Source organism: Orcinus orca, chromosome 2, assembly GCF_937001465.1.
Source record: "Orcinus orca chromosome 2, mOrcOrc1.1, whole genome shotgun sequence".
Lineage (NCBI taxonomy): Eukaryota > Metazoa > Chordata > Mammalia > Artiodactyla > Delphinidae > Orcinus > Orcinus orca.
The window spans coordinates 17,814,580-17,836,580 of record NC_064560.1 but is presented as its reverse complement, the minus strand read 5'-3'; the positions used below and the strand labels follow the sequence as shown (position 1 = coordinate 17,836,580).

The following is a 22,001-nucleotide window of genomic DNA, read 5'->3' as shown; positions in this document are numbered from 1 at the left end:
AAACTGCAGTATGATTGAATGATTTACAGCAGAGGGTCTTCTGTGGAGGGCATACCAAAATACTGGTATTGTGCCTGTAGTTGTACATAACTTTGTCATTTTTATCCAGAGAATGAGAAATTTATATTTGGAGACACAGCCCTGCTGCTATCAGAGCTTGCAAACCCGATTGATAAGTGGGTTATGAGAATTTTGTTTTCAGTTTCAACCAAGTCTGTCCGTCCTTGTTGCTTAATGAGTATACTTAACTAAGCTCGTAACATCTTCGAGTCTGCCAGTCTTCATTTGCTAAGTTTCCATTCTTTCTCAAACCCAGAGCACAACATATGTTTCGCCAAGCCATGCGGACCTCCATCATTTGGTTCCATGTGGTTCCCGCAGCCAATAAAGAGCAGTACGAACAACTGTCCCAAAGCGAGAGGAACAATTACTACTCGAGCCGCTTCAGCCCCGACAGCCAGCATGTGGATCACAGGAGTGTGAACAGTGCAGGGCCGCAGGCTCTGCCGAGGGTGCCCCGGCCGAACCCCCTGCCCGAGCACGCGGACCCTCACCCCCGACTCCTACCTCAGAGCACACAGCCCTCGGGAAAGCCGCCCGCTGCTCCGGGCCCAGCCGTACACCACGTGTTCAGTCCCAGCAGTAGTTACAACACCAAAAAAGTAGGCAAGAAGCTTAACATCCAGCTTAAGAAAGGTATGACCTGTCTTCCTGTTTTTCACAGAATTTAGTTTCAAAATCAACCAACTAACCCAAAGCATCCTGAGTCTTATCTCATCATTAAGAACTGATACATCTTTTTAAAAAAGCATTTACAGTTGTATATTTCTTTATGCTTTTCAGATTCACTTTGCTGTATAAAAATTAACACGTAGATCAGAGGATAGGCCTTAAACGTTATGTTTCTATGAAAAAAGTAGCAGCTACGACTGCCGTAAAATTTTTGGCAACGAAGGAAATGGGTTTCAGGATGTTACCATCAAACCCAAAGCAACAGGGAGGCCCTGACTGTTTTGAGTGCCCCACTTGATGTCCACATACAGCCCCCCCTAGAGGATGTTAGAAGTCCTTCCTCCAGTTCAGCCTGTCCTTTGGTAACGGGAAGGGATTGACTCCTTTGAAGCTGTTGGTGGTTCCCGGTGAAATGCTGAGAAGCAAGGCCACTGGCCCCTTGTCTCCTGCTCTTCCAGAATATCGCATTCTTCCCTTCCTCAAGGTGACAAGGGGAATCGGAATGGGCCTTGCTAGTACTTTATTACCTGTGCCTTACATCATTGTGTTTATTTAAGGATCCCCCGCCCTTAGACAGTGCCTCCTTGTGTACAGGAGGCGTTCATTTCTGTGCTGGCCTCCCTGATGACTCAGATCAGGCTCCTAGGTTTGACTTTCTCATTCCCAGTCACCGTCCCCTCCAGGCACTGAGATATACTTTTGCTATTAATCATCTCTTTTAGCTGAGCATTTTTATATATTTTTAAATCATGTCCTTCAAACTGGTGTCATTATAAAGAATATTTCTCCTTTTATGAGCTCAACCAACCCCTACAGTTAGTTGGAAATGAACCAGAGAGGCTGAGCGATTTCCTCAAGTCATGTGGCCACCAGCAGCAGATTCTTACTGGAACCTTTTCCGTGTCCTGACATTGAGACCGTTCTTCTTTCCATTCGGGGTAGAGTTTACAACTCTGTAAACTCTGAGATTCCTATTTCCTTTCTAAATCATACTCTTTCATTGAACTTTATGTGAACCACAAATGCCTTCTTTCTGGTTACTGGCTTTTTAAGCTCCGAATACTTGGTTGACCTGATCAGGAATTGACAACCTCACTCCACTTTTGAAACCCCTTACAGATACAGAATCACATCAGCTTAAACCCCTTTTAGCCCTGTTAATGTGTAAGTGAGAGGAATATCAGATTCTCTTTCTTCCTTTTTCTACACTCAAATGAAAGGACGTGGTTTTTAAGCAAAAGCATATCAAGAAACACAAAGAGAGTTGTATAAAACATAAAATTCTGCTTGGGATCTTTCAAAAAGGAAGACTATTTTCCATTGTCATAAAGATTTTAGTTCATAAATATCTTTGCCTTTTTACTCTGATATAGGCATATTCATTGTTTAATTACAGTTTTCCATACAATTACTATATGTTAACTCCTTATGATATAATATGAACTTTTTAAATGAAGTGAAACTTTATTTGCCATTAAAAGAATCACTCTTTTGAATACAGAAATCAATAGTTTTATTTTGGTAGCATTTAAAAATATATGATTACATGTTACAGAAGTTAATTTAGAAAGATTATGCTCAATCAACATAAAAATAGAAATAATAGTTTTCTTTTAAACATTTTTCTGACCTTGAGTTATATAACTGATTCAGAGCATCATAGATCTGGCCTGATTTTAATTTATTAACTATGAGAATGTATGGCAAAAGGTGGAAACTGCCTGTGCATTCTGCCAGTACTTACAAATATAAAAAAATAATGTTCACTATAAATAAAAGTGACAAAGAATGCTCATTGTCTGTGATTAGTACTAAATAGAGATGTTTTAATGATTGTATGAGGTTGAACAAGTTTTCATTGTAGTTAACAGGCAATGTTTTTACCAGTTATTATGGTTACATTTAACATTTTTTAATGAAGTACATCAAAAATGTAGGGTTTGTCAGTGTTAAACTTTAAATTCAGTTCAGAGTGAACTGACACGATTTGAATGACAGAAGCTCTTCATAAACTGAGGTCAAAGCTAAGGACTAAGAAAGCCTTTGTCATAATGATTCTTTGGCATAATTTTGGAACTATGTCATATAACATGTCAAAATAGAAGAGCCCCTATGTACCTGCTTCCGTAATTATGATTTCTTAATATTTATTGTCATTTTGGCCTTCCCAAATACCCTGCTCTTTGGTAGAAATTAGCTTTTTAATAAAGTCAGAGGAGAAGGTCAGTGATCTATTTCAGTCAGTGCAAAATGTTTTGTTGGCTTTGCTAAATGAAAATTGATATCTATTTATCTTTCTTTGAAAGGTCATTGCCTGAACTTTTGGCGTACAGATTTAGGGGTTATTGCTGATATTTTAATAGTGTTTTGTTTCATATAACAATCAGTCTTTGTAGTTCATAGAAATTAATATTGCGAAAGGAGAATAATTTAGAATTCTTCCTTAATAAATGTTATTGCAAGTCATTAGAGTTTCACGAAAGCACAGAAACATATGGAAAAGTCCCAGCAGAATAATTAGGAGAATTTCATATAGACAATATGCCGTTCAAGTCTTCACAGAAGACTTAAGAAATTAACAGCCCAGGCACATTAAAGTGATTTCAGACTTGAAGTAAATGAATGTTTTGTTTGAATTTGAGAATATTTACAGTAGGTTTTTGTTACATGTACTGTGTTTTCATCATTTCTACTTTGTTTCTTCTTTAACCCACATTTTTATTCATGTTTATTTGCCCATATTTGTTTACTTAGAGATTCATACCCTGACTTACAGTTTTTTAGCGAGTGCTGCGTCAAATTAATGAATTCTGTAGATTTTTCACCTTTACATATCTCTTTATTCTTCCTTTATTGAGCAAGTATTTGTCCTCAGATCATTTTAACTGGAATGGCACCTAGTATAGTTTTTAAAAGCTCGGGTAGAAATGAATCATTATTGGAAGCCTTATACAAATTCTGTTGATTCATTAGAAATTTATCATTATCTTCACATTTTTTCTTGCCTCATTCTGGCTCACCGCATGTTGGTTTCAGTGACATAACCCTTTTCACTGTATTGAGCTTGTAAGGGTGCCTGTCGAGAAAGCTGCCAAAGAGCCTGGAATTGAAATTATACACTAGCACAGTCAAGTGTAAACGCCTCGGTACACTCAGTACTCAGTACTCAGTACCTTTAAACATCATATGTTGATCCTCAGACTTGGTAGCTATGAGCTCAGATGGGTAATTTGCCTTTTTTTTTTTTTTTTTGAGAAATATAAACGGTAGGATTTAGGTGAACTAGAAGAGAACTAGGCGAAGATAATATGGTTCATCCTGTCAGTTTGGGGAGGTTCTTTTATCTGTGTCTAGAAACATTTCTCATTTCATTGTTTCTTTTCCGTCTCCCTGGACTTGTTCTCTTCCTTGTCTTCACTGCTTACCCTTCAAATCTGGATACCATTATTGCACAGTCGTACTTGATACTTGAGATACTATGGGTTTTAACAGGTTTTTTGCATAGAGAAATTGTTTATTTTCATAATCAAATATTTAGACAAATTTAAAAACATTCAACAGGCATATTTGTATATTATTTTCATCTGTCTGACTAGGTTCCCGTTTTTTCTTAGACTAATGAATTTTGATATATATACCATTTAAACCTTCCATAATTTAGTCTATGTTGAAAAATCTTACAACTTTTAAAGTATTAAATGGGTAGGTCAGTGTGAAAGTTACAAAATGTCAAGTTGAGGTAGAGAATAATAACAGATCCTTCATGTATGATATACTTGTGAAATTCAAGATATCTCATTTTGTTTACCTCTTTTTTTTTTCTGTTATATATTCAGGTACAGAAGGTTTGGGATTCAGCATCACTTCCCGGGATGTGACAATAGGTGGCTCAGCTCCAATTTATGTGAAAAACATCCTCCCACGAGGGGCTGCCATCCAAGATGGCCGACTGAAGGCGGGAGATAGACTCATAGAGGTGAGTGGCTTCAGATGTTCCATGATTCTTGAAAAGTTCCGTTTTCAAGGGTCAGAGTCGTTTGAACATTTTCATAAAATATGAAATTATATAATTTAGCAGAAGTATGCATCCTAAAACATTGTATTTCCGCTTCACTTTTACATTTCTCCGTGTTATTTGATGCGAAATGTCTTTTCATTTAGTTTACTCATAAATTTTTAGTTACTTGGACATTTGGTTTATGAGATAACATAACATTTGTCATTATGTAAGTACAGTGTCTGTTAGGTTATATTTCTGGATGATTAAATTTATGTCTGGCAGTATAGAAATGTTATCTCCTCTGGAATCAGAGCAGAGACAAATGAAGTAAATGAAAACAGTGTGTCTTGATGAGAAGAACAAGGAAGTTTGGAAATGTCAGCGTGGAGAATGAATTGAGACATAAAAATCAAATGTCAGGAAAAAAAAGAAATAGTCTTTCAAAATTTCCTTTCTGTACCTCATGGGTTTCATTTGGTTCATTGGTCTTTGAAGCTATCTTTGACATACATGAAGATACATAATTTCTTATGTATGAAGTTTGTGTGAATGTTGTGCATGTAGAAATAAAGGGGGGAAAGATGGAGAAAGAGGATACTTTGTTAGTGGTTTTTCTAGTGTTTTCTTTAGAAAACATAGTCTGTATTTTTAGCGGCAGGCACTGTGTTTCATAATTATTAACTAGCATTTAAGTACTAGTGTTAAATATATTGAATGGATAAACAACAAGGTCCTCCTGTACAGCACAGAGAACTATATTCAGTATCCCATGGTAAACCATAATGGGAAAGAATATTTAAACAAAGAATGTATGTGTATGTATGACTGAATCATTTGGCTGTACAGCAGAAGTTTACACAACATTGTAAATCAACTATACTTAAATTAAGAAAAAAAACCAAGCACTAATGTTAAAGTAAATTTTTATGACATTATCCTTTTTTCTTAACTGAAAAGTAACGGAGCAAAGGAATAGCTTCCAGATTTTTTCCTGTGTCTACATTTTGGGGCTAGATTCCTTCAATCTTCCTCTTTCCTCTTTGTCTTGTTTGCATGACACCATGTTTTAAAGGGAGAGCGATAGAGGCCCAGTAAAAGGGAAGGTTTAAGTACAAATTGTGTTTAGGGTATTGTTTCCAGAAAGGGCCTCTTGTCCTCGGGCTGTAAGTGAGGTACTGTTAGTCCCCGTTTGTAATTGTAGCTTGTTTCATTTAGGAAGTGTATCAGCTTATTTTTGCCTCTAAATCATAAAAAAGCCTGTCCCCTCCCTACCCCTCTCTCCCTGCAGGGCCCCCGCCCTTCTTCCTTGCTAAAGGTAATCCGCTTTATTTTTGTGTCTCCCTTTCATCATGTAATTACTTTACTTGTGACACATCACAGAGGCTTTTGCTTTTCTTTTTGAGGAATGGAAGGGTCTGCGATCTGTATCTCTTCAGGATTAGGCTTTATCTTCTGTAGCTCTCAGGTGTATTTTAAACCTACCTCTCTAGTATCCTTGGTTGTATTTCTACAATATCAGCAGTTCTGTGGGCAAAAAGGTTTTCTGAGTATCTGGATATTTGCAAGCCTATATTTAAATCAAGTATCAAGTGACTAATTTTTAAAAATTATCTGGAAAAGTTCTGCTTTCTTTGAACCTATTATTACTGACCTATTTCCTACAATCCCTTGATAGTAATGCATTGAGCTATATAAGAAGGTTTTCAGTGGGGGAAAGGTTCCAGAACATTAAAACTACAGGAATTTTGATATTATAATTTAAATGATATATTTAATTGCCTTAGACAAATGCTATTTCTGTCTAAAGAGAGTAATATAGAATACTTTGAAAAAGAAATTTCCACTCTCATTCCTGTTAAATATGTAGTGCTTGCTGGTCATATTCTACTTTCTACAAAAAATGATGAGATTCCCCAGGAAGTGGTATTTTCAAATCTCTCTCTTTTTTTTTTCCCCCCTGGTAAATTTTTTTTTCTTAAAACATTGAAAAATCTTGAAGTGAAATACTGCAAGCCCTCCAAAAATATTATTTAGTAGAGATTCTTCTTCAGTGTTTGCTTTTTAGGGATTAAAAAGTTATCATCCTAATTTTCTGTAAAATTTCAGTGAAAGCTAAAATGTTTTTACCAAAATATTTTTAGTGTGTTTTTACTATCTTCTGCAAGGGTGGCATCTTTTTATTTTGGTGTAAGGAAATCTGTGATGCACAAGGGCATCAAGATATCCCAGTTCAAAGCCAGGAAGTTATGTGTTAACTTGGCGTTGTAGATATATTTGTATCTCTGGTTACTTGTTAATGCACTAGTGGCTGTGCTTTTGGTTCATTGATAACACCTGAAGGGTTGACTGCTTCCTGCCTCACCTCTAGGTAACTGGTCTGCATTTCTTTATTAGCCCCAGCAGCCTGCTGGTTATCAGATCAGGGCAGAATGTACCACGCAGTGAACCATGTTCCACGGCAGACATGATCAGTTCTAGAATGTGTGTGTCGTCTCTTGTTATCTGTTTGCCCAGTATCACAGCTGAAAACTTTTTGTCTGTTTTAGGTAAATGGAGTTGATCTAGCAGGCAAATCCCAGGAGGAAGTTGTTTCGCTGTTGAGAAGCACCAAGATGGAAGGGACCGTGAGCCTTCTGGTCTTTCGCCAAGAAGATGCCTTCCACCCAAGGGAACTGGTGTGTAAATTCAGAGCAGATGAAAGGTTTCTGATGCACATGAGGCAGGGATCTGGGCTAGCGACCTGCTGGCCAGTGTTTATTAAGAGATTTTCCAAGCAGTGTCTATATTTTATATATCTTTCAGCCTTAGCATAATACAAGCATTCCTTCCTCATATTTCTTCTGTTTTGGAAACAGATATCCACAATGTTGAGTGCAAGAGTATTTGAAAATCAGATTGCAGGGATATTTTCTAGGACAGCAAGTGTTTATTACTGAACGCTTTTAGAGGGACTGATTGAATACAGAGATGTCGATTATTCCATAACTGTCACTTCAGAGGCTGTTGTTGAAAGCTTGCCATCTTCTCCACTACATATGACAAATTTTCATATTTCAAGTTTTCATGGTACGTGTAGCTAAGCCAAATAAAGATGCTTGCTTACTGTTGTATGAAAAAGAGGACCTTAATTAAATACTCTTATTGAAAGTAAAAAGACCTGAGTTGCAATAAGCCCCAGGGCCATTAATTCCCAACATAGACATTATTTAGAATGACATAAATGAAATGAAAAGGCATTTGTTTGCAAACTATTTATTTCACTTTTTATACATATGTCAGTGCATCTAAATATTAGATAGGGGTATTTACATAGTATTTGTGTGAACGAAATCTGTATATTAAATTGACACAGTTCTTAATGTTTTTCTGCAAAAAGTGGTAGATTTCATTTATGTGTAGAAATAATATAATTGGAGGAATCACCTTTATCTTTTGTTTTGGTGTGGTAGGAAACTTGTTTTACTTCAAGTACAAGTGGTATTTTAAATATTTCAAAACAGATTCTAGTTGGGTCATTTTAGGACATTTGACCTGTCTTTCAGATAGCTTTTAGCTTTATCTAAACAATAATGAATCCATATATACTAGAGTGGTTTTAGGGACGCAGTAGGTTTTAGGGACGCAGTTCCCAAATTTGTCCGATTGCCCTAATTCTCTTAGGCTAATCCTTCAAGTATGGATGTGTCATGGTTAATAAAAATTTCCTTTTATTATAAAACAGATTTTGGTCTTGGGAATACCCCATCTCTTGGTTACACACACACTGACAATTTACTATGATTTCATGGAAATTTCAGATTGTGATAGGGCTGAAAACTGAACACTTGTGTTTTAAGTAGATTTTGAGAAATGATGAAAACTTCTTTATTTCTGTTTAGAAATGTTTAATGCATTATTTCTCAATTTAAATTTGGTTTTCCATTTTCCCCCCACTGTTATCCAATTCTGTGCTTTAAATGCCACCTGATCCTAAATCTGGAGTTGTCTCTATTAAATTGTAAATGAGCAGTTAAAAAAAAATTTAAAAAAAACACGAAGCTTTAGATGCGATAAAGCTTTAGTTCTTCCTCTGTGTATCTGAGCCTGGGTGATAGTTGGCATTATTAGGTTGCCAAAGCTTAAACACTGCTCTTACATTAGTGCCAGCACAGACCAGCTTAAGGTTATTCAAGTTCTTCTGGTCCAATTTTGATCTTCCAGGCTTCTGTTTTCCCCTTCTGCTGCCTCCTTTTTTTTTTTTTCTTGGTTATTTAATTTATTGCTTGTGAGCTTTTCATTAAGGAGTGAGCCAGTAGGCCGTCAGTTTATTCACGTTGCAGCTGCTATTCAAGGTTTAAAAGAAAGAAAATTCTGAAAACTTAAAGGAGTGCATTGAAAATGATCTTTCAATCCAATTAACAGAGCTCTTTTCCTCTGTTTGGGGTGTCTGTGTTTAAATTCTGTGTCTAAAACAAAATACTTTTATCAATAGGTGCCCTTTTTTTTTTTTTATAAGTCAACCTTGTATCTGTTAATTAAAACAACTCTATAATACATGAAAAAAAAATCACATTTATAACCTGTGTAATATTGTAAAGTATGATGCTCGTGGTTCAGACTGTTATTCTCTGGCCTAGCTATCAAATTACAATATACCTTATAATTTAGACTTAGTTGGGAAAATTAGAAAACAAAATTAGAGACAGTGCCAGGAATAGAAAAGCAGTTTCATGAGATTTGTTTGCCTCCAAATAACAAATTCATGATATACTGTGAATGAGCAAGTAAAAATTTACATCTAGAACAATTCTTAATTTTAAACAACCCCGCCCACACACATAAGATAATATAACCACATCAGTGAAAGTTTGCAAGACAGAGTAATATATCAGCCATTACTATAATCACCCTCTATATATTTCGTAGATTTTAAGAACAAACAATTTTTCCTTGAGAGTAAAGCTTTGTGTCCCTGTGTGTTGAAGATGGCTTTGGTCAGTCTGTATTTATGTTTTTCTTCAATTCTTCTAGAATGCAGAGCCAAGCCAGATGCAGATTCCAAAAGAAACGGTAAGAGCTTTGTCTTTTGCAGGATGCAGAGATGTTGGAAAGATAAATTGAACTAACTTCTTACTAATTAATTATGAAGTTATGTGTCCTCTCTTTTCTTGGCTCATAATAGATCCTAATATACAAAGATTTATTAAATCCCAAAGTGGTCTTACCTTAAGTGACTTATCGCTACTACCCCAAATGGAGAATATTTTGTGATTATTTTTGATCAGACAGGGATAAAAAAGAGACATTAAAGACTTTCCTATTCACCTGCATATTAAGAGGGAGCAAAATTGGTGAGTGACTTATTGCTACTACCCCAAATGAAGAATATTTTGTGATTATTTTTAATCAGACAGGGATAAAAAGGAGACATTAAAGACCTGCATATTAAGAGGGAGTAAAATTGGTGAACTTAGTAGTTTAACATCTATCTATCTATCTATATATATATAGAGAGAGAGAGACTTCATGAGTTGTGAAGTGCTATAAGAGGCTACAAAAATGAAAAAAGAGAACAATTCAGGCATAGAAAAAATAGGGAGGGCTAAAAGTACAATAAAAATGTATCATAAACACGAAAAATAAAATATCAGCAATTAGACTAAACATATTGTCATAATAACTTATATTTAATAAGTTATTTATTATCAGTTATTATAGTGTATTTTAAGGGGCTAATTCTCCCAACCGAAGTAAGCTTTCACAGCTTAGATTAAAAAGCAAAAAATAGGTGTTTAAAAGATAAATCCTAACACAGGCTGAAAATAAAGGAACAAGTTGAGTACTAACAGGTGGTACTAACATAATGAAAGTAAGGATTGCCATATCAGTCTCTGAACTTATCTTCTTTTTTGTGTGGGTGCATTGCATGGGGAAAAAAGAGAGGGTGTTTTATATTGACACCTGATATCATCCAGTAGAAATTCCAACAGTCAGGATCTTTTATGTATTAAACAGCACAGCACAAACACATGTCATTCCCAAACCTTTGTGAGTAAAATGAAAATTTAGCAAAACCATACCCATGGTGGGTGATGCTAATACATATTTTTCCAGAATTTGGCATGTTAGATAGATACAGTAAGAATATGAAGAAATTGAGTAAAATAATTAACACTAATAATAGCATTACATAATTTAATTTTTCTTGACACATTCATAACCAGACAACTCTGAACCTAATAAACAAACAAAATGTTATTTTCAAATATTCCATCATTACAGAAATGGATGAATAATCAGACCTCAGAGGAAAATCAGTAAACAACCTTGAGAATATTACACATTCATAAGTACAGGTTGTAGGAAATTCACAGCCTTCATTTTTTACCCATTAAATCAATAGGTCTGTGATAGTTAATCAGAATCACAATAGTATTTATTTGTGTGTGTGTGTGTGTGTGTGGTGTGATGGCGGGTATGTTGAGAGGTGAGGAGAAATTGGACAAGTTGATTCTGAAGAGTCAAGTGGGGCACAAGAATGATTTATTTTAAAAGACAATAATGATAGCAAAAGGTACTTTAAAGCTAGAATACTTAAATAGCATGATATTGTTATAGGAACAGACAAGTAGATCACTGAAACACATTGATGATGTAAGCAGTCCCAGTGTTTACGTGCGTGTGCATGTTTGTTAGAGGAGACATTTCAAAATAGCGGTAAAGAGTGGTTTGTTTAGTGTTTAGAACAATTGGCCATTCACTTTAAAAAGTTAGATTCCTTTTTCTCACCATACACCAAAATAAATCCCAGTTAATTATGAAATTAAACCTAAAAACATACCAAAAAATATTGAGAAAATATGTGAAAAGTTTCTCTGTTAACTTTGGAAAGTAAATGCTCGTCCCAGCATGACAAAGCCAAATGTCCTAAGAGAGTAGATTGATAGATTTGTTTATATCTATTAAAAACCTTTCAGAGGGCTTCCCTGGTGGCGCAGTGGTTGAGAGTCCGCCTGCCGATGCAGGGGACACAGGTTCGTGCCCCGGTCCGGGAGGATCCCACATGCCGCAGAGCGGCTGTGCCCGTGAGCCATGGCCGCTGAGCCTGCGCGTCCGGAGCCTGTGCTCCACAGCGGGAGAGGCCACAGCAGTGAGAGGCCCGCACACCGCAAAAAAAAAAAAAAAAAAAAAAACCTTTCAGAGCAAAAACCACACCATGAAAGAGTTGCAAGATAAATGCTAAAGGCATTTTGCAACGTGATCCTTGGGTGAAGAACCACTCTTTGGTGTTTGGAATCTTAATATCATAGAACTTTTTGGAAAAGCCAATGACTTCACACATAAACTACATCTGTTTATGCCTAAGATGATCTGAGATGGAAAATGATGATATAAGCAGTAAAGATAGGTGTGTTCTTTCAAAACATTTAGTCAGTCCTTGTGAGGAGATTGAGGATTAGCTCTGAAGTTTGCAATCGCTAACGGGAAGAAGCAGCTTTGGCTTTAAATGCGGTATTCCGTTGAGAAGGTCTAGGTTTGTTCTGCTTCACTCCTCACCCACAAGCTTTCTGTGTTCTTGATAGCATGCCAGAGCAAATGACAATTCAGTCACCTTAACAAAAGAGATGATATATGTGTATGTGTGTCTGACTTGCAATTACAAACGGGAATTTTTTTCTGATAAGAGTTTTCCAAGCTAAGTTAAAGAAAGTACAGTTTTTTTGTTTGTTTTTGTTTTTGTCTAAATGTTTTCTTTTCGGTTTCTTGTTCTTTCTTTTCTCTCTCACATCTGGGCCTCTCTTTCTGCTCCTGCTAGGTGATACCATTTTGGGCTGTTAGAGGCTTCATGTTAAAATTATAATTAAAAACTTGAATTCCAGGATCTCTGCTTCTCTCTGTCTTTTGATGGCAAATCATTAAATTTATTCAAGTCGCAAAATTCTCTGATACTACTTAAACTTTCTGTGATTGTAAGCACTTTGAGAATGGAATGTCCTCAAGCTCAATTAGTTTGTTTGTTAGTTGATTATCACAATGACTCCCAGAACTGATTAAGTCCGAGAAATTTTTAAAAAGGTCATTCAGGTAGATGAGTAGGGCTGTACCAATAGTTGGTAGACCTTTTAAATATCTGAGAAGCAGGTTTCTTGTACATTTTCTAAATATTGTATTAATTAGTGAGAGTGGGCAACTAGAAACCCTACTGAGTTTTAGGTTATCTGTCCATTCAGAATTGGACAGAAAGCTGAATTATTTAGCAGAGGCTCAAGCTCACTTATTCCATGTCCTGAACAAACTCCTTTGCCTTTGAAAAGTTCATTCACTTGATAGTTTATTCCTGTGGATGTCCAGGTTGGACAAGACAATACATGGGTGTATTAGTCAGGGTTCTCCAGAGAAACAGGACCAATGGGATGCCTAGATATAGAGACAGAGATTTATTTTAAGGAATTGGTTTGTGTGATTATAAAGGCTGGAAAGTCCAAATCTGCAGTGTGGGCTAGCAGGCAAAGACCTAGCAGAGTCCATGGTGCCGATGAAGTCCAGACGCAGTCTGCCGGAGGATTCCCCCTTGCTCAGGAAGTCCTGTCTTTCTGTTCTGTTTTCTGATTGGATGAGACCCAGTCACATTGTGGAGGGCAATCTGTTTTATTCAGAGTTCGCAAATGTAAATGGTAATCTCATCCAAAAACACTTTCCAAGTGGACACAAAAGTAACCATCACAATGAAGTAGTGAATTTACCTACAGGCTATCAGGCGTGGACTTACCAAAGTGCCAGTTTCTGCTTTGGGCTTCAAAGAGCTATGCAGACCTGCTTAGGAAGGCCCCCAAGAACTCTTTGGTAAGATCCATGTAAGAATATAATTGTACATAAAACATATTCAGAGCTACTGGATAGAAGTAGGGCTTTAGAAAATAATAGTGTTCAGAGATGATACTAGACCATACGGGTAAGACATAAAACATGCTTAAATGTCAAGAATTCAGCATTCATTCTAAGAGTTAGTGAGATCTCCCTGTAGAAACTGCAAGGATACATTGAGGAGATTTGGGGACCCTCCCTGAAGATCAGGAAGCATCTTGATAAGCTAACTTCAGACAGGTTATAATCTTGATTTGGAAATTTAATGAGCTAGTCAATAAGCATGGTCAGAGACTTATTAAACTAATGGTTGTGGTATATCAAGTAAAGCCTACCATGTTGAACCCACTGTAAATTAAGAAAACAGTTGAAGGAATTAAGAAAACAGTCCCATTTATGGTAGGACCAAGAAGAATAAAATACTTAGGAATAAACTTAACCAAGGAGATAAAAGACCTGCACACTGAATGTTGTAAGACACTGATGAAAGAAATTGAAAAAGACAAAAATAAATGGAAATATATTCCATACTCACAGATTGGAAGAATTAATATTGTTAAAATGTCCATATTACCCAAAGCTATCTACAGATTCAGTGCAATCCCTGTCAAAATGCTGATGGCATTTTTTCACAGAAATAGGAAAAAAAATCCCTAAAATTCACTGAAACCATATTGAATCTATTGGATCTCTAATAGCCAAAACAATCTTAAGAAAGAACAAAACTTGGAGGCATCACAATTCCTGATTTGTCTATATTACAAAGCTATAGTAATCAAAACAGTTTGATACTGGCATAAAAACAGACATATAGAACAGAATAGAGAGCCCAGAAATAAACCCACACATATATGGTTAATTGATTTATGACAGAGAAACCAAGAATATGCAATAGGGAAAGGGTAGTCTCTTCAATAAATGGTGATGGGAACACTGGACTGTCACGTGAAAAAGAATGAAGCTGGTCTTCTATTGTACACCGTGTACAAAAACCAACTCAAAATGGATTAAAGATTTGAATGTAAGACCCTAAACCATAAAACTCCTAGAAGAAAACATATGGGGTAAGCACACTGACATTGGCCTTGGTGATGAATTTTTGGACTTGACACCAAAAGTAAAAATAAACAAATTAGACTACATCAAATATAAAGACTTCTGCACAGCAAAGGAAACCAATGAAATGAAAAGACAACCTCTGGAATAGTAGAACATATTTACAAATCATATATCTGATAATGGGTTAATATCCAAAACATATAAAGAACTCACAACTCAATAGCAAAAAGATAAACAATCTGATTAGAAAATGGGCAGAAGAACTGAATAGACATTTTCCAAAGAGGACATACTGATGGACAACAGGTACATTAAAAGGTGTTCAACATCACTAATCCACAGGGAAATGTAAATCAAAACCACAATGAGATATCACCTCACATCTATTAGAATGGTCATCAGAAGGACAGGAGATAACAAGTTGTGAGGATGTGGAGAAAAGGGAACCCTTGTGCGCTATTCGTGGGAATGTAAGTTGGTGCAGCCACTGTGGAAAACAGTGTGGAGTTATCTCAAAAAAGTAAAGATAAAACTACCATATGATCTAGCAATGCCACTTCTGGGTATTCATTCAGAGGAAAAGAAATCTGGATCTTGAAGAGATATCTGCACTCCTGTGTTCATTGCAGCAGCACTTTTTACAATAGCCAAGATGTGGAAACAACCTAAATGTCCACCAGTGGATGAATGGATAACGATGTGTGTGTGTGTGTGTGTGTGTGTGTGTGTATATACACACACACATATATATGTGTGTGTGTGTACACACACACATACATGTTATATATATACATATATATATTGTATATCACTTATATGTGGAATCTAAAAAAGCCAAACTCATAGAAACAGAGACAAGAATGGTGGTAGCGAGGACCAGGAGAGTGAGGGAAAAAAGGAGATGTTGAGATTTCCCTGGTGGCACAGTGGTTAAGAATCCGCCTGCCAACGCAGGGGACATGGGTTCGAGCCCTGGTCCGGGAAGATCCCACATGCCACAGAGCAACTAAGCCTGTGCGCCACAACTACTGAGCCTGTGCTCTGGAGCCCATGAGCCACAACTATTGAGCCCACACGCCTAGAGCCTGTGCTCCGCAACAAGAGAAGCCACTGCAATGAGAAGCCTGTGCACCACAACGAAGGGTAGCCCCTGCTCACCACAACTAGAGAAAGCCTGCGCGCAGCAATGAAGACCCAACGCAGCCAAAAATAAAATAAATAAATGTATTAGATGTTGGTCAAAGAGTATAAACTTCTAGTTATAAGATGAGTAAGTTCTGGGGATCTAATGTAGAGCATGGTGATTATAGTTAATAATACTGTGTCATATACTCAAAAGTTGTTAGGAGAGTAGATCTTAAATGTTCTTGCCACAGAAAAGAAATGGTACTTTTGTGGTGTGATGGAGGTGTATTAGCTAAGCTGTGATGGTAATCATTTTGCAATATATAAATGTACCAAATCAACACTCTGTGCACCCTAAATTTACAGTGTTATATGTCAAATATACCTCAACAAAGCTGGAAAAATAGTCAAATCAGACAAAGCAAATAGGGAGCCCCAAGTGGGGAACTGAATTACGGGTTGTTACATCTTCATCCAAAACTTTGTATAAGTTATTTGGGATAAACTGATCATCAGACATTTCTTTAGGCCTATAATGTAAATTAATTTCAATATCCTAGATAACACAGATGAAAGAGTACAAAATTCTCTAATTTGAGTTTTTGTTTAAGATTTATACTGTCACACACTAATCATATGCTGACCTTAATAGTTCGGTTTTGAGCATCTAATGTTGCTGTTATCACAAAGAATTTTATAAAATGTGTTCTGTTTCTAGTGCTTCAAATATTCAAACCTATTTTAAAGTCATGATTCAATGAAATACTTTTCAATCCAAATGACTCAAACTTAGTTTAAAATAATCTTATTCCAAGATTGGGATAGAATAATATTTTCATGATCTTACAAGAATAGTAATGATTTTGTATAGTGAATCTCTTATCAGTTTTTAGGGGATTCATTTGAAATTCTCTACTTCTATAATAAGTTAAGGATTTCCTAATGTTTGGTGTATTTTCCTTTGGGGAACATATCTTAGTTATTTTTTATTGTCCTCCTTTTGTTGTATAGTGGTAAAAATTAATATCTTTAAAATTTATTCTATGATTTTTTTGTTATTGAACTCAAGTTATTTTAAAGATTATGTTGGTAGTAATGTCTGTTTTTAAAATAAGAACTGTTTTAGATATAGCAAAACTATTCTGGGTTAATTACTACATGCAATTTTTATTCTAAAACATCATGCTGTCAGAAAAGTTTTAAGAATAGCCTAAGGAACTCCAGTATACCCTTCTCCCACATTCCCCAATTGTTAATATTTTGCCACATTTGATATGTAATTTTCTTCCATTCCCCCTCCCTGTAATTTTTCCTCCTTTCATTCCTACTATATAAGTTTTTTTCAGAATTGAGATAAATTGTAGATGTAACTCCCCTTTATCTGTAAATCTTTAGTGTGTGTACTAGATCATATGGTAGTTTTATCTTTAATAAGAGCAAGGACATTTTCTTATGTAATCATGTTTAGTTACCAAAGCCATGAAATTAACATTGACTTAACAGTGTTGTATTACCCGTTGTCTCAGTTAGTGTCCTTCATGGTGTGCAGATGTGAACGAATGAACGAATACATAAGAAACAAATCCTTTGGATCACACCTGGCATCTAGTTGTCATGCCTCTTTAGTCGTTTTTAATCTGGAACATTTCTTCAGTTTACCTTTGCTTTTCATTTTTTTTTTTTTTCTTTTTGCGGTACGCAGGCCCCTCACTGCTGTAGCCTCTCCCATTGCGGAGCACAGGCTCCGGACGCGCAGGCTCAGTGGCCATGGCTCACGGGCCCAGCCGCTCCGCGGCATGTGAGATCTTCCCGGACCGGGGCACGAACCCGTGTCCCCTGCATCAGCAGACGGACTCTCAACCACTGCGCCACCAGGGAAGCCCTTCTTTTCATTTTTGAAGAGCAAATTACTTTGAGAATGTCCCTCAATTTGGGTTTGTGTGACATTTCTTTGATTGAGTAAGGATTTTTCTGGCTTCACATTACAGATTAACAACTGTACAAAACCTGTTTTTTTTTTTCCTCAAAATTTGTAGCATCAAGCGAAACATTTTAAAATTCTTGTTATTTATTTTACGTCTATTGTTTAAATCAGAAAAGAGCACAATAAAGCCAGATGTGACATTTTAACTTTGCTAATAAGAATAATTAAAATATCAACACAAATATCATGCATAAACATTCATCTCACATATGGGATAAATGAAAATATATAGCTTAAAGAAACTGGAGGGTTAGTCCTTTATGCAAAAAAATAAACACGATAACTTCTCTATTTAAAAAAATCCTCCTCTTGGTTAAAACCGTAAATGGTTGTTATCAATTGTCTGCTCTACCTGCATATTATTTAATCTCTAGATATAGAATAAGTGTATTTTCTCTTTAACTTTTATGAAAACAGGTGTTAAGTGTGAGAATATGATGGCATAATTGCTTTTTAAGATCCATCATAAGGTTTTCCTTCCTAGCCCATCATCCCCATCCCAGCACTGATCTCTGCCCAACGATTATGTTTCGGCCATGTAATATAATCAACTTTTACTTCCTTGTTACCCATTTTGCAGATTAACTGAGACTTAGAGTGGCCTATGGGCCAGCTGTCTCCTCTTAGCAGTTGGGGCTTGTTTGGAGAGGAGGGAAAACTGGGCTTTAGTGCTGATCATTTGTGGCTGTTTTTCTGTCTCACTGCAGATATGTGTGTATCTTTTCTGCTGTTCTGAGGATAGTGGGAAAGTAAACAGCTTTCATACTGCCCATGCAGTAGGTTCCCTGCTTCTAATATGCTTAGCAAAAATGCCCTGTTTTTCTGGATATTAGAAGGCAAAAATGCCAATGGAGTAATGGCCAAGGGAAAACATGACAGGTTGCACTGATAGAAAATCACTTGGGGTACATACATGTCTGTACATGAGGGACATAATGTGCACTTGAGTGACATTCATGTCCAAATGGCTTGAGGAGCAAGTTAAAGGGAAACAAAATATTCATCATGTTTCCTTAGAAAGAACTTGACTCAAGAAACGGTTGAGATAGTACAGAATCTGGATGGAGTAAGAATCGAAGGTGATAGAAAATTAGCTTCTCCTTTATATCAGAATGAAGAGATCCCCATACTAGTAAGATTTTGGGAAAATTCTCTGTAAAGTAGCCTTAAAAATGGTTTTTAAAGAGCAAATTTTTTTAAACATTTTGCTGCCAGAGAATTAAGTTCTCAAAGTTGGAATTAATTTCAGTCTTATGTCAAGAGCCAAATAGATTGATAATGCAATATCAAAGGAAAAGTACAATCTTTCACTTAAATGTTTTTAATGATAATAATGACTTAAGACTTGATAAGAAAGCTGAAAAAGAATATTATTCCCATCTGCAGCTTTCATAAGAAATGAAACTTTCCCATGCAGAATGCAGTCTCCTTTAAGACAGGTTCAGAGCAGGGCACGTCAGGAAGTGACTCGAACTTGATTAAAATTTCTCTTCATATATTCAGTCAGCCCCTTATCTTGATTTTTCAAGTCGAAGAAAAATGAGAGTTTTAAGCCTTTGTGAAACGTTATGGAAATGTCAAAATCAGTAAACGTTAAAAAGCCAAACGATATAAATCAGTAAGTGACAATTGAGAACCTTCCAGATTTTAGGCAAATAAACGTACGGAATGATCAGATCTAGATGTGCCCAGTTAAGGACTATCTTTGGTTTCCGTGTCTTTTCAAGTGCAACTTTCCCAGGAATATAAATACTGATTCTGATTCACAGAGTGAATTTTATCTTTCAGTTACTTCTGAATTTAAAGTAGGAGGGGCTGTAGTGTGTTTTGGTACTATTTTGTATTTCAAACATCAGAAACAGATTTTATATTGAAGTAGCTGTATTCGTTCACACAAGGTCTTTATTTACTACTCTTGAATTGTTTTGAACCGTATGGATGAAAATAAAATTTTAAGAGCAAAACAAGTATATAAAGATAGTATAGTAAATATGATGTCAATAGTAAATATGTCATAGTAAATGTGATGCATAGTAAATATGATGTTAATGTTTTGATGTGAGTATCTAATGTTTATTTCTCCCAAATCCATTGATTTTATTTGACCTGTAATTATTCTCTAGGAATATTTTAAGTGTAAAAAGGCTTTTATAATGGGCAGGTATAGGCTTTATTTTGATTTTGATACTGAAATGTATTTACTTTGTATAGTTAACATACTATCCCTTTGTATCTTTTCAAGTTGTTCTTTCTGTAATATTCTTTATTATATATATAGTTTTCCTGTTTTTAACATATTAATGATTTTTGTTTAAAACACACCTTGTCCTGATAACTACGAGGCTATCTTTTGAGATGGCACAAAGAATGTTAACAATAAATATTAGTAAATTAGGAACTTTAAAAAATCATGTTATTATGGATTTGGAGATTTAAAAATAACATATCTTTTGTATTATGATAATCTTTTAAAAAAATCTCTTACTGATACACTCTGTACTTCCAAAAATTATTTCATCTAATTGAGATATCTGAGATTGCATGTTAAATCTCCAAATTATTATTAAAAATTAATATTTAAAATTATTTTATCATTATTATGTTAATTTGATAATTATTAGAAAAATTTAAAAAATGTGTTGAGAGACAAAGAAAAAAACTGAAGTCTACCTACATTTCCATTGCTCTGCAATAGGCTTTCATGTGTGTAATTGAACATTCTTTAAAAGTGCAATCTTTAAAGGATGCGTTATATTCCAGCCTAATTATGTACCATTAGATGTTGAACCATTAGATGTTGAACCATTCTTCAAGTGTAATTTAATATTTCTAGCTTGAATGAATAGGTGGATGCTGGAGAAATATTCCAAAATTACAAAAAGAGAAGGAGGAAAAGTTGTAGGACTAGATGAGTCATTTAGTTGTGATTCAAAGAGCTTGTGCCACATGTCTGTTATGCGACATAAAATGAAATGCTGAATTTGATAAAGAACTCTGGCCTCATCTATTTGGAGATGGCCAGTGTAGAGCTGGGGTCCCTAAAGAGGATGACAGAAGGCAGATGGCTTCCTCTTCCGGTGTCCGACATTTTTATATGTCATCTCACTGCCTTTCATCAGGTTATACTTGAAGCATTCATTTCCTCCCTGCTGTTTTAGGGGAGCTGAGCAAAAGTTTGTGTATCTCAAATGTGTCGGGTTCTGCAACAGTCTCCTTATGCACTCGATGGCTACAATTACGAAGTCAAAGCCGGCATGTACAACTCTTTAATTAAACAATATTGCTTGAATAATATCCCCAGCTGTAGATGTATCATACAGTACTGTGGAAAAAAACTTCTCTAATGTTGTTTATCTCTACTTTGTCTCACAGATGTCGAAGGTTAAAACTCTCTAGTGACTCTCTGAAAATGAATACTGTTTTTTCTGCTGACTTTGTATCATCAGGATTTGTTACTGTTTGTGAATAAAATGATGCACCCTTAGTGAACATTAAACTATTAATAACATTGAAAATGCTAGTGAAAAACAAAGGGACAAATGAGTTATATTTATTTATTTTTATTTCCTGCTGTTACTGTTTTTCTCCTGTGGTTTAGAATATATAAAGAGATTTTTAAAAAACCCACAAAAAACAAACCAAAACTCTGAGTCTGCATGACTTTAGTCCTTCTGCTACATTTTTTCCCCCATATTTCTCAGAATCTGGTTTAGGTTTGTTTCAATATTGAAACAAGTACCGCATAAAAATATTAGCAGCTGGTTCCAGGAATCATCTGGAGGGGATGCAGATGCGCTGTTATCACGGATCTTGTTGTGGAACTTTGGTGGAGATACTGTGCCTGTTATGATTAAAGAACTGCTCATTAGCAGTCCTTAAAAATAACAGAAATGGAATATGATGCGCAATTTTGTTTCCTGTTAGAAAGCAGAAGATGAGGATACTGTTCTCACACCTGATGGCACCAGGGAATTTCTGACGTTTGAAGTTCCGCTGAATGATTCGGGATCTGCTGGTCTTGGCGTCAGTGTCAAAGGTAACCGGTCAAAGGAGAACCACGCCGATTTAGGAATCTTCGTCAAGTCCATTATTAATGGAGGAGCAGCATCTAAAGTAAGCAGATGTCAACATTATCAAGCTTATGCTCATTCACAAAAATGTTTAATTACAGCCCTATTCTTATTTTGGAAACATGGAAGCAGTAAGGGCGAATTCTTTCCTCTACCCTCTTAGATCCTGTTCCTGTGACCTGTGAAT

At 35.8% G+C, this 22,001-nt stretch overlaps 1 protein-coding gene across 26 annotated transcripts in view; it reads left to right on the top strand.

Annotated features, from left to right (window-relative positions):
• PARD3 (par-3 family cell polarity regulator) overlaps positions 1–22,001 on the top strand; it is a 677,665-nt gene that overhangs the window by 354,797 nt on the left and 300,867 nt on the right. For 20 of the 26 annotated variants that reach the window (XM_049705522.1, XM_033439327.2, XM_049705521.1 and 17 more), the window contains 5 exons: positions 317–696; positions 4,569–4,708; positions 7,279–7,407; positions 9,743–9,781; positions 21,669–21,857. In XM_049705522.1, coding sequence (XP_049561479.1) covers positions 317–696; positions 4,569–4,708; positions 7,279–7,407; positions 9,743–9,781; positions 21,669–21,857 — 877 coding nt within the window. The remainder of the gene's footprint in view (positions 1–316; positions 697–4,568; positions 4,709–7,278; positions 7,408–9,742; positions 9,782–21,668; positions 21,858–22,001) is intronic. The other 6 variants (XM_033439322.2, XM_033439317.2, XM_033439326.2 and 3 more) reach the window with 1 other exon arrangement.